Source organism: Astatotilapia calliptera, chromosome 3 (genome assembly GCF_900246225.1).
Source record: "Astatotilapia calliptera chromosome 3, fAstCal1.2, whole genome shotgun sequence".
NCBI lineage: Eukaryota > Metazoa > Chordata > Actinopteri > Cichliformes > Cichlidae > Astatotilapia > Astatotilapia calliptera.
Window position 1 is genome coordinate 29,827,775 of NC_039304.1, and position 12,561 is coordinate 29,840,335.

General features: G+C 38.0%; 1 protein-coding gene across 1 annotated transcript; it reads left to right on the forward strand.

The window, feature by feature from the left end:
* The first annotated feature begins 398 nt into the window (after positions 1–398).
* LOC113019205 (uncharacterized) lies at positions 399–12,194 on the forward strand. The gene is made up of 11 exons (XM_026162767.1): positions 399–593; positions 1,724–1,933; positions 2,227–2,337; positions 2,614–2,904; positions 3,255–3,383; positions 3,611–3,688; positions 4,408–4,461; positions 9,542–9,607; positions 9,700–9,768; positions 9,970–10,020; positions 11,061–12,194. Exons 1-11 carry the CDS (start codon positions 557–559, stop codon positions 11,090–11,092), a joined length of 1,128 nt encoding a protein of 375 aa, XP_026018552.1. The 5' UTR covers positions 399–556; the 3' UTR covers positions 11,093–12,194.
* The last annotated feature ends 367 nt before the right edge of the window (positions 12,195–12,561 follow it).

The window sequence follows — 12,561 nt, forward strand, 5'->3', positions numbered from 1 at the left end:
AGCACACGTATATCTGTTCAAGTATAAGAGCCTTTTGTTTAGATAAATCTGCTAGACTTCTAGGCGCCAGCCTTGGGGAGTCTTCACAGGGTCACATCTTGACCTCACACACACACACACACACACACACACACACACACACACACACACACAGGCAAGGTACTCTTTGTGTGTATGTAGACGTCACATGTTAGTGAACTTATGCATATTCATGTAACCTCAATAAAAGGGCAGTGGTACGGGAGAACGGACGAGAGCTACTGGGGTCAAGTGAAGGAACGGCGTTTGTCCGGTTCTCTCCCGTGCACGAGTACCATGAAGAAGTTTGCCTACTTCGTGTCTTGCTTTGCGGTGTAATTATATTGCCTTCAACGTTCCAGCGGATGGGTTCAAGATACAAACCCATCAGTTTATTACATATTTTATTTATCACAGCTGATAGATTGGGTGTTTTTGGCAACTGGCAGATGACACAGCCTCTGAAACCGGATGTAATGAGCCATAAAAAAAATTAGGAAGTTACAACACTTTGACTGTGAGTTTCATATCAGCCACCATGCGACTACGGATGATTATTATTTCGTTCTTTAAAGGTATGTCCTGTGTACATTATGTGAAGCTGTTTAGCATCTACAGATGTGCCAGAGCTCAAGATAAAAAAGGCTCTAAATATTTCAAACATGTTGTTATATAAATGAGTGATTTACTGGTTTCCTTGGGTAGAAGTTCAAAACTTAACTTGTAAATTAGTTACCTAAAATTTTGAATGTAAATGCTACATTTTGTCTTTATTGTTAGATTTATGCCAAGAAATGTGAGCATAGCGGAATGACTTACTGTCGTTCATTTTAGAAGAAAAAGGAAGAAGTTAGATTAACGGCTGCTGTCACATGGCTTCATTTCCGGCTTTTCTTGTAGAACTCAATGTTATATATTTTTGCAAAATGAGACTGCAACCTCAAATGTTTTATGTTCACTAAAATATATTTCCACTGTGCGTGCTAGTAGCTTGACCATTTTTAGCATGATTTTTGAAATGTCTTGATGTTTACAGTAAAAGACCATATATTTTACATCCGTATTGATAGCCACCCTAGCTTACTCTTTTAAAAAAGCAATAATACAGTTCTGTGTCAATATATTATTATTATATATATTATGGAATTATTAGGATTATCAGTTTCACCCAAAAAGAAGAAAAAAACAATACATGTTCAATAATGCCAGCTCATCACTGAAACTGCTGTAAATACTGCTAAAACAAAACAAAACATGAGAATGCAGACATCTAGTGTCAAATCTAGTGTGATTTAACTAAAAAACACCATAAAACATCACACCCTTGTCATTTCCTGTATTGTTTCACATTCCTGTTTTCTTTTAATGAGGAACAGCTTATCATTTTTCTCAGTCACTTCTGATCATGAAGTAGACCATCATGTATTTATGAGCTAGACAGCTGTCATTAGCCATTTTATGATAAGAGCTTATTTTGGGGATGGGTCAAATGAAAACAAACTAAATTCTTTGATTCATATATTTAAAAATCCCTACTAAAGAACCTTTAAGAATGTCTAAAATGTCTTTTTGAAACTCAAAGTTCATGAGTATTATGAGAAGGGCTTTTGCATCCTTTTTTATTTTGTAAACATGAGAGACAATGTGTTTAAAATTCATTCTTGTTTGTTTGCTTGCCTTACAGCAGTATTATGTGAACAAACAGCAGAAGTAGGTAAATCACCTCTAGAAGTCTCTGGGTACCTTGGAGAAGACATCACATTACCCTCAGGAGCTGACCCATCATGGAGTCTTATCAAAATTGTGTGGTCAATATTCACCAACAACACTTGGATTGCCACTTATCGCAATGGGATATCAACCACTGAACATTTTCCTCAGTACTCAGGGAGACTTACTCTTAACACAACATCAGGTAACATTTATCAGGGGTGATCGTGGCTCAAGAGTTGGGCATTCGTCTTGTAATCGGAAGGTTGCCGGTTTGAGCCCCGGCTCCCACAGTCTTCACCCGTTGCCTACTGGTGGTGGTCAGAGGGCCCAGTGGCGCCATTGTCCGGCAGCCTCGCCTCGGCTGTGGCTACACTGTAGCTTGCCATCACCAGTGTGTGGATGATTGTATATAGTGTAAAGTGCTTTACAAATACATTTACCATTTTTATTGCAGTTTTATTTCTTGATTTTGTTTCAATGTATTTTATCCTATAGGTGACCTAACAATTCACAGCCTGAAGGAAAATGATGCCATTGAATACACTGTAGACCTCCTCAACACTGACGATGAAGAAAAAGGAAATAAGATTAAACTCACAGTGAAACGTAAGTGGTTTGTAAATAATACTAAGTTAATAATGGAATCCCTTGTATTTGGAATTTTTTTGCACTGTTTCAATCACCCATCACTTATTGCTCTTATTTTAAAGAACTGCAGCATTTATGAACTATTACAGACTTTCCCTTTATTTAGAATTAATTTGTGCTGCATAATTATCAAGTTTTGCTGTTTGCAATCAAATATGCCTCTGTTTAAATTAAGCTACACAGGCTTGTCCTTACTTTGTGTGAATTTATCATTTTCACTCTCCATCCTTGCAGAAAAGCTCCAGCAGCCATCCATCAAGATGGTCACGAGCACATCTGTAGAAAGTGGCTGTTTAATGGTGGTGACCTGCTCTTCTCTGGATAAGGGTGTTAATCTCTCCTGGAGTGTTGAACCAGTCAGTGTGCTCACCATCAACAAGAGTAATCCCAGTGACAGCTCTGCACAACTTTTTGCATTTGTCAGCACCAGAGAGAGCTTTGCCAATTTTACCTGCATCTCCAGCAGAGACACAGAGAGTGTTTCATCCAAACCTGTCACACCAAAGTGTGAGAGTAAGATCTGTGGTAAGTTGTTGAATGTGACACTTTCTTTAACATACAAGCATAGCTGAGAGGAAGATTAAACAAAAAAATCTGTAAAAGTAATCATTGTTGGTATCGATGCACCCACAGCTTGAAAGACTGTAAATTGAAAATTAAATCAGACAATATAAGTCACACTTCTGATGATTCCCAAAAGGTTGATTCTGTTCATCTGGATGTAGTATTCTTATCTCCCATTTTCATTCAGGTTCTCCCACTGAAAACAGTACGTCCAGATGAACAGAATCAACTTTTTGGGATTTACTTAACTGGATGATTGAGCATCCATGCAAGACATTTCTGTTGATTATGTTTTTGCTTTCTCCATATAGTTTTAAATTGCACGGCTCCACACTCACCGACAACAGGGACACAGTACTGCGCTGGAAATATTGTAATTTTGGTCATTTTCCTTGTTGGGATGTGTGGCATCACAATTTATATGATTTACCGTTATCGAGGTAATAGAAAAAAACTCACCCTCAGAAGAAAAATTTTATTCAGTTTTCTCCTCTGTGTGCAGAGCAGTAGAGAGCAGTGTAAATAATGTGAGGTTAGATCTTTTGGGGTCCTCGGGTACCCCTAAAAATAAGTATAGCAACTGTGTAATAATAATCTATGTTATATTCTGCCAACTGAAGACTGAAGACGGGATGGGTTTTAATGTCCAGTGTTCTTCATGTTACAGTGAAATCATACAGCCTGCAGAGTGACTTGTCATTAATAACTCAGAATGCTGTTGCTCTGGTACAAAGAAGACAAGAAGGTAATTTCATAACACACTTTACATAAAACATAAAAAAACTGCATATTGTTCTGATCATACAGGGTCATTGCTGATGATTTGGTTGACTCACTCTTTGTGGTTAAGAGACTAAAACAGTGTGTGCAGGTTTCTCCTCTTACCTAATTTGCTGCATCTTGATCTTTTACTTGCTTTGGAAAATTCTGGTCAACACAACTGAGCAATTGCCTTGGATTTGATAACTAAAGTGTCCACCTGCAGTGAAATCTGTGATTATTCATTCCATTCTGTCCATTCTGAGACACTCCACTAGATAATCCAACTATTTAAGTTGCTTTTGAGGGTAAAATGTGTACCTCGCTGAAATTAGGTTTACACGTGTGAAAAGAGTTGACTACATTTGCAAGCAGCTTATATCATTAATAATAATTAAAGGGCACTGAATGTATGACAGTGTGATGGACCACTAGTCGGCTCCTCTCACACCCAGTGTACAGGAAGTGCTTGCTGAGTTGTGGGACACGGAGTAATCAGTTAATCAGAATAAAGTTGGAGTGAGAATCAAGAGCTCTTGTGTCATCTGTGTTTACCTCCATAACAGTATGATTGGGGGTTGAGCCCCCCCTTAAGAGTTTTAACTTAGTCAGCCCTTGTTGTCTTCTAATGTTATAGCCTGCCAATGTGTCTACTGGAGACAGGATCAAATGAGTTGAATTCAATGTGTTTCTTGTTTTTGTCAGTGCAAAGAAGAACTGAAAATGCTGGAGAGCCTTTACAAATTCAGGAAGACCAAGGTGAGCAAACAGGCATATAGTGAAGTTAGCTTGAAAACAATTAAGGGTGAGACTTCATTAAAAAATTAATCTAATTAATTAGAAGCTTTCGTATTTAATCGCACAAGAAAATTTGCTCCAAAGTGCAAATGTCTTTTTCATTGTAAAGGGTTTTAGTGGGCGACAGAATAATAGACATGGACATGAATTTTATAAACTCAAGGTCTTTTAATTTATGGGAAAAAACATTGAAACTGCATTTCAATTCAAAACAGAGAAACAAAACTAATATCCCTGGCCAAAATTGGGCAGATGTAAAAATAAAGTACCATTTTAAGTACTTTAAGCACATTTTCAAAATGGTATTCTTTAAATAATAATAATAATAAAAATCAACATAAAGTGCACTTTTTCTTCTGAAAAAAACAAGGTGTAAACATAAAAGGTTATTTGAGCAGCTTCAGCTTTAAACTGAGTAACCTTAGCCACATTATTTTGTACAATAGGCTAAAACAATGTTCTCATCAAACATTTTAGTACAAAAAAAGCAAATCCATTGGACTCACAATACATCCATGCTTATTTACTGTTTGTCTCTTTCAGCTAGTTACTTAGATAAACTATCCTATTCATATTGAGTTTAAGGAAGCTCTCTTTCTTGTTACTCTGTGACCTGCAAGTAAGAACAGTCTCTCACATGAGAGAGAAGTGGCAGGACTAATCAAATACTTGTGGGCTAGGACAGACAGCTTTGGATGGGTCCCTGTTCGATTGGACCACCACTGCAGCAGGCAGTCCTTCTTGCTGATGGTGGATTCTGCTCTGTACAAACTCAGGGCCCTGTTACTAGGGATGGGTATCGTTTAGGTTTTATCCGATACCGGTGCCAAATCGGTACTTTTGAAACGGTGCCGGTGCTCAAACGGTGCTCAAACCGGTGCTTAAAGAATGGAGAACACAAAATTGGTCCAAAACCTCTCATATTCAGCTGTTTTTTTGTAAAAAGATAACAATGTTAGCCTTTTTTGCAGCTATAGGGCATATATGGTATCACTCTTGGCTGGAAGCAGTGCTTAAACAATGGAAAAAATACAAACTTTGTCCAAAAACCTCTCATGTTTAACTGTTTTCCACTTTTTCTTTGGTCATTTTAGCCTTTTTGGCCAGGGTGAAGGGAGTATCTGCCATCAAACAAGAAGACAGACACATGTAACTATGATGATGTTTGCTAGTTCACCTTACATGCATTAATGTAATAACGTGGTTAGCCTACTCAGCATAAATTACACACGAACAACATTAAGCTACTCACACAGAGAAGAACGGCTGCTGCTGCCATTTCTCGGCTTTGAAAAAAACCCACTATGCGTCGCCAGGTGTTTCATCGGATTCGAGGTGTTACCTCCTTTGCACAGTATCAGCTTAAAGCACTTGTTGCAGGCTGCTGAGTTTGCATATTTTGCTGTGAAGTACAGCCAGACTTTTGACCGCTTTGCCTTGGGCATTTTTAATCTGGAGCTCTGCTCTAAAAGAACGTACGTACCTGGCCCCGCCTACTATTCTCGGAAACGTAAAATGATTGGCTAGAAGTATATCACAGCTCAGGAAAAAAAAGCACCGAAATAAAGCACCGAAATGTGCGCTGCTTTTCGGTCTGGTTACTACCGTTTATGTCAGAACCGACACCGGTACCCATCCCTACCTGTTACACACTTACTCATTTGAATCTGTAGCACACTTTCTAACCCCCTGTCTTCTACCTCTGATAGTGGCCTACAATCCAGAGCAATCCATTTTGCAAGAGAATTTGTAAGTTTGTCCGACGTTGACTTACTACTTTTGGTCCTGAAGCAAATCATTTCATCAAGTTTGGGCAGCCGAACTGGTACTGGTAGCGATTCAATTCAATTCAATCCAGTTTTATTTATATAGCAACAAAACACAGCAAAAGTTGCCTCAAGGCGCTTCATAGATACAGAGAAAAACCCAACAATCATATGACCCCCTATGAGCAAGCACTTTGGCAACAGTGGGAAGGAAAAACTCCCTTTTAACAGGAAGAAACCTCCGGCAGAACCAGGCTCAGGGAGGGGCGGAGCCATCTGCTGGGACCGGTTGGGGTGAGAGAAGGAAGACAGGATAAAGACATGCTGTGGAAGAGAGACAGAGGTTAATAACAGATATGATTCAATGCAGAGAGGTCTATTAATACATAGTGAGTGAGAAAGGTGACTGGAAAGGAAAAACTCAATGCATCATGGGAATCCCCCAGCAGCCTACATCTATTGCAGCATAACTAAGGAAGGATTCAGGGTCACCTGGTCCAGCCCTAACTATATGCTTTAGCAAAAAGGAAAGTTTTAAGACTAATCTTAAAAGTAGAGATAGTGTCTGTCTCCTGAATCCAAACTGGAAGCTGGTTCCACAGAAGAGGGGCCTGAAAACTGAAGGCTCTCCCTCCCATTCTACTTTTAAATACTCTAGGAACAACAAGTAGGCCTGCAGAGCGAGAGCGAAGTGCTCTAATAGGGTGATATGGTACTACAAGGTCATTAAGATAAGATGGGGCCTGATTATTTAAGACCTTGTATGTGAGGAGCAGGATTTTGAATTCAATTCTGGATTTAACAGGAAGCCAATGAAGGGAAGCCAAAACAGGAGAAATATGCTCTCTCATTCTAGTCCCTGTCAGCACTCTTGCTGCAGCATTTTGGATTAGCTGAAGGCTTTTCAGCGAGTTTTTTGGACATCCTGATAATAATGAATTACAGTCGTCCAGCCTGGAAGTAATAAATGCATGAACTAGTTTTTCAGCGTCACTCTGAGACAGGATATTTCTAATTTTAGAGATGTTGCACAAATGGAAGAACGCAGTCTTACATATTTGTTTAATATGTGCGTTGAAGGACATGTCCTGGTCAAAAATGACTCCAAGGTTCCTCACAGCGTTACTGGAGGCCAAGGTAATGCCATCCAGAGTAAGAATCTGGTTAGATACCATATTTCTAAGATTTTCAGGGCCGAGTACAATAACCTCAGTTTGATCTGAATTAAGAAGCAGAAAGTTAGCGGCCATCCAGGTCTTTATGTCTTTAAGACATTCCTGCAGTTTAACTAATTGGTGTGTGTTATCTGGCTTCATGGACAGATAGAGCTGGGTGTCATCAGCATAGCAGTGAAAATGTATGCTATGTCTTCTAATGATGCTGCCTAAGGGAAGCATGTATAATGTAAACAGAATTGGTCCTAGCACTTTTGATATGAAAGGACGGTTGGAGATTGGCCTATAATTAGCTAAGACTGCTGGGTCTAGAGATGCTTTTTGAGTAAAGGTTTAACTACAGCCAACTTGAAGGCCTGTGGTACATAGCCGATTATTAGAGATAGGTTGATCATATTTAAGATCGAAGAATTAATTAATGGAAGGACTTCTTTGAGCAGTTTTGTAGGAATGGGGTCTAAAAGACACGTTGATGGTTTGGAGGAAGTAATTATTGAAGTTAACTCAGAAAGATCAATTGGAGAAAAAGAGTCTAACTTAACATCAATGGTACTAAGAGTAGCTGTAGATAATATTACATCTGTGGGATGATTATTGGTAATTTTTTCTCTAATGATAAAAATTTTATTTGTGTAGAAGTTCATGAAGTCATTACTAGTTAACGTTAAAGGGATGGTTGGCTCAAAAGAGCTCTGACTTTTTGTCAGCCTGGCTACAGTGCTGAAGAGAAACCTGGGGTTGTTCTTATTTTCTTCAATCAGTGATGAATAGTAAGATGTTCTGGCTTTGCGGAGGGCTTTCTTATAAAGCAGCAAACTATTTCTCCAGGCTAAATGATGATCCTCTAGATTTGTGACACGCCATTTCCTCTCCAGATTACGAGTCATCTGCTTTAGGGTACGTGTTTGAGAATTATACCACGGAGTCAGGTACTTCTGATTAGAGACCTTAGTTTTCACAGGAGCTACAGTATCCAGAGTCGTATGTAGTGAGGAGGTGAAATTATTAACAAGATAATCGACCTCTGTTGGGGTAGCGTTCAGATAGCTGCCCTGCTCTGTGTTGGTACAGGGCATTGGAGATGATAACAGTGGGTGGATTATATTCTTAAACTTAGTTACAGCGCTTTCAGAAAGACATCTACTTTGATAAAGTCTACTCTTCACCACTGTGTAATCAATTATCATAAATGTAAATGTTATCAGGAAATGATCAGACAGAAGAGGGTTTTCAGGAAACACTGTTAAATGTTCAGTTTCTATGCCATATGTTAAAACAAGATCTAGAGTGTGATTAAAGTGATGGGTGGGTTCTTTTACATTTTGAGAGAAGACAATTGAGTCTAATAACAAGCTGTCATTTTTAGCATCTACATGGATGTTAAAATCACCCACAATAATTATTTTATCTGAGCTGAGAAGAAAATCAGATAAAAAGTATGAGAAATCAGAGGGAAACTCTGTGTAAGGCCCAGGTGGACAATAGATGATAACAAGTAAGACTGGTTTCTAAATTTTTACAGCTGGGGTGGACAATGTTAAGCATCAGGCTTTCAAATGAATTAAAAGTCTGTCTTGGTCTTTCATTAATTAATAGGCTGGTGTGAAAAATTGCTGCCACACCGCCCCCTCGGCCTGTGCTTCGAGATTTCTGGTAGTTAGAATGACTAACTACCAGAAAAAGCGCTAACAGCTCTCACAGTTTCTTTGCTCGCTGCAATATGTTTTGCATTTAGATAGTACTGTAAGGTTGAAGTGCTTCGGTGGTATGCAAACGTCTTTCCAATAACACACTTAAAAATGCCAGTTGAGATTTTAAACATATTGATATAAAGAGGAGCTGCTTACAGGATTCATATTGCTCTAAACAGCTTCAATAGCATAGCTGGCACAATAGGTGTACTAGTTCTCCAAGCAGCATTAAAAACCTTAGCTGATTTAGGCTAGATAGAGATTATTGGTTAATTTTAGCTTTCAGAGCCACTAGCCTGCTTGTATATTGCTAGCTCCCAGTCGAGGAGCAGATGTACTTCATTATTTTAGTTAATTAAAGATTTCTATTTCTAATCTCTTTGAATTGTTCTTCGTTGTTTTTTTACAGTACACCTTCAGATCCAGGAGACAGCAAATCAAAAGGATGTTGCCTCTCTATGTCCAGCAGCAGCTGGTATTCAACTGGAATGCCTATAAATGAATATGAATCAGTTTATACCATTTATTAGTTTGTAAATTCTGTTTCTGTTGCATTTAACATTTTAGTGACAGCCCAAAGACTGAGCAAGGAAGAGCAGAAAAGAAATCAGATTGAAGACAGCAATGAGAAAGCAAGTGAGCAAAAAGAAACAAGTAAGATTTGACATGCACAAGCATAAAATCAAAGAGTTAATACTAAGGCTGCTCTTTTTTTCATCCAAATTAATTAATAATTATTTCACATAACTGAAAAGTGTGTTATACTGTATACATTAATGGATCCCCAACCTGCCATTATAAATATTCATTTAAGATTATACGTTTATCATTTACTAGTTCAAACCAAGGAGGAGAACAGAGAGCCTGGAGAAGAGCAGGAAGAACAAGGTGAGCTAATAAGCAGATTGTGAAGTCAGGTGGAAAATATGCATTCATGGATGCTTTGTATGCTTTCCAGTAGAACACGAAGTTTTAAAAACTACTGGTGGACATTTTTCTCAAAATACTAGCAGCAGGGTGATGTTTCAGTGTCTTTATTGAATAGTGCCACTTTAACTGCGTGACTCCCTCTTAGTTGTTAACATCCTGAAACAATGTGTGCAGGTTTCTCCTCTTAGCTCCTTTGTTGCAAATTGTTCTTTAACTTTGGAAAATGTTTGTCAACATGATTGAGCCCTCGACTCATTCCATTGAAATGAACAATTTACAAGTTACAAATTTGGAAAGAGTTGACTACATTTGCAACCAGCATATTCTGCATAAAAGTATGAACCTAGAATCACCTCATTTAATTTTTATGCTGAAAAAAAAAAGGTTTAAAACAAGATTTATTTACTTCAAATTTTGGGAACAGCCACTCATTGTGTTAAAATATATGTGCATGCACAACTCTTTTTTTCATGCTTAATTATTTCTTGAGTTTAAAAAGAGGAAACCAGCTTTTGTTGTAGATTTCACTGATAAAATATGACAAGAGTACTTTCCTTTAATCAAAGCAGTGAACGGTAAATCTCAATATTGTTTGCGTTTCAGTATAGAACAAATTAAATCTGCATGTGAAAACCTGAAAGGTATATAATTAATTAGCTAATTTAGCAATGCTCAGTCACATGGTAACTCATACGTGAACTCACGCATATTTACCCTCTTACAATTGGCCCAGGGGCGGGCCCATATTTCAAGCACTTGTTAAATGACTCAGTTACGATTTGGATTACAGACAAAACTTTGATTCTGGAAAGAAAAGAAGGTGTGCTTTATTGGGATATTTTATGTATCACAGTAGCACTGAGCACTTGCAAGGTACTGTTGTCTAAACACAGACAGAAAAATCAGCTCTGCCTAGATTTTACCATATGCGCTTCACATTACTGACAATGACCAAATAACCAAATTTCTTTCTACTTCATTATATGTTATAATTCAAGAATGTCACAACAGCCTCAACAAGAATTCCTGAATGAGTGCAAAAACATGACTGAAAACAGATGGGAGACAACCATCAAATTTGAATGAATGCATTCTGACAGAGTCCTCAGAAGATGGACACAGTATAATGTATACATCTGTTGTCTAACTAATAAAGTTCAAAAATCAAGTGTCATAACTCAGATATGGCTATCATTACCCATTACTGTATAGGCATTTAAAATTCTTAGATTATCTCAAACATATGTTTCTCAAATGTGAATCTCTGTCTGTCTCTTTTTTGCTACTGTATGTACATGTGTAAGATATAATTGTTGCAACCCAGTATTGTACAGATTATTTTAGCTCACTCTGTATTTTTGTTTGTTAAAATGCTGTGTTCATTTGTGTTTACAAGTACTTTGTGCAAAATTACGCTGAATGTTCCTTCTGAATTATTTTCCAAATTGAAGTCTTTTACCACATGAAAATTTGCATTCTTGTACGTCAATTTTAAGTTAGTTCACATAAGCTCAGGTACATTTGTTTTGGATAATAAAGAAATAAAGTAAATAAAGGTACAATCATTATATGTGATATGAGAAACATACCTCTATGTATAGGTTATCATGTTCGACCACTGTCAAGGCTGTCAAAATCATGTATTCATTTCTATTTGATTCTCTTGGATTTTCTTTACTTTGATGTTGTACTCATAATGGGTAACCCATCCCCTCTAGGAAGTCAGTTGCAAATTGGTCACAACACATTACTACTTTCAGTTATATTACATTATTGCCTTAATTCTGCAAAACAGAGTTGTGTGTATATTTATCGAATGCTTTTATGTGCTCCGCTCCATGGCACCACAAAGTTGATGCTTATGCATGCTTTGGATCACCCAGTGACAGTGTGTAAGAGTCTTGGGTGTTCAGAATTCAGGCTGTGACATCATACACAGAGACTTCAAATAGTTTTGGCAGTGCTTACTGGCAAATTAAATTTTAACATTTTCCCTTTAAAAAGTACATCTCAATCTTGTGTGCCGTTATATCTCTGTGGTGTAGCTAGTGTGTATCGATAACTTTCTGAACTATGGTTAGGCTCCATCATCCACCACTGTTGTAAATAAATGATCAATTGGAGTGACTGGAGACGATCTGACTCTTCCATTCAACGGCTCTGACTAGCAGGATACAGTTTGTTGTGTTTGGCTGGTGGGGAGTCTGGGGCAGGCAGCAGAATTAAGAGCTATACTATGAAGGAGCGTTAATCCTGAGTTAATGAGGATAGTCATAGTTCAAAAACTCTGAGTCACTGTTAACTATCACTTTGTTAATAAAGATGTCTGTTGATTCAATGTTTGGGACCAGGGATGGATTGGGACTAAAAAACAGCCCTGGATTTTGACTGGGCCCAGCCCAAACTACTACTACTCTACTTCTTCTTCTCCTTGCCTGGCGGTCACAGCAAATGCAGCTGGCATCCAACTTAGAGGTGCAGTGCTGCTCTCTAGAGCAC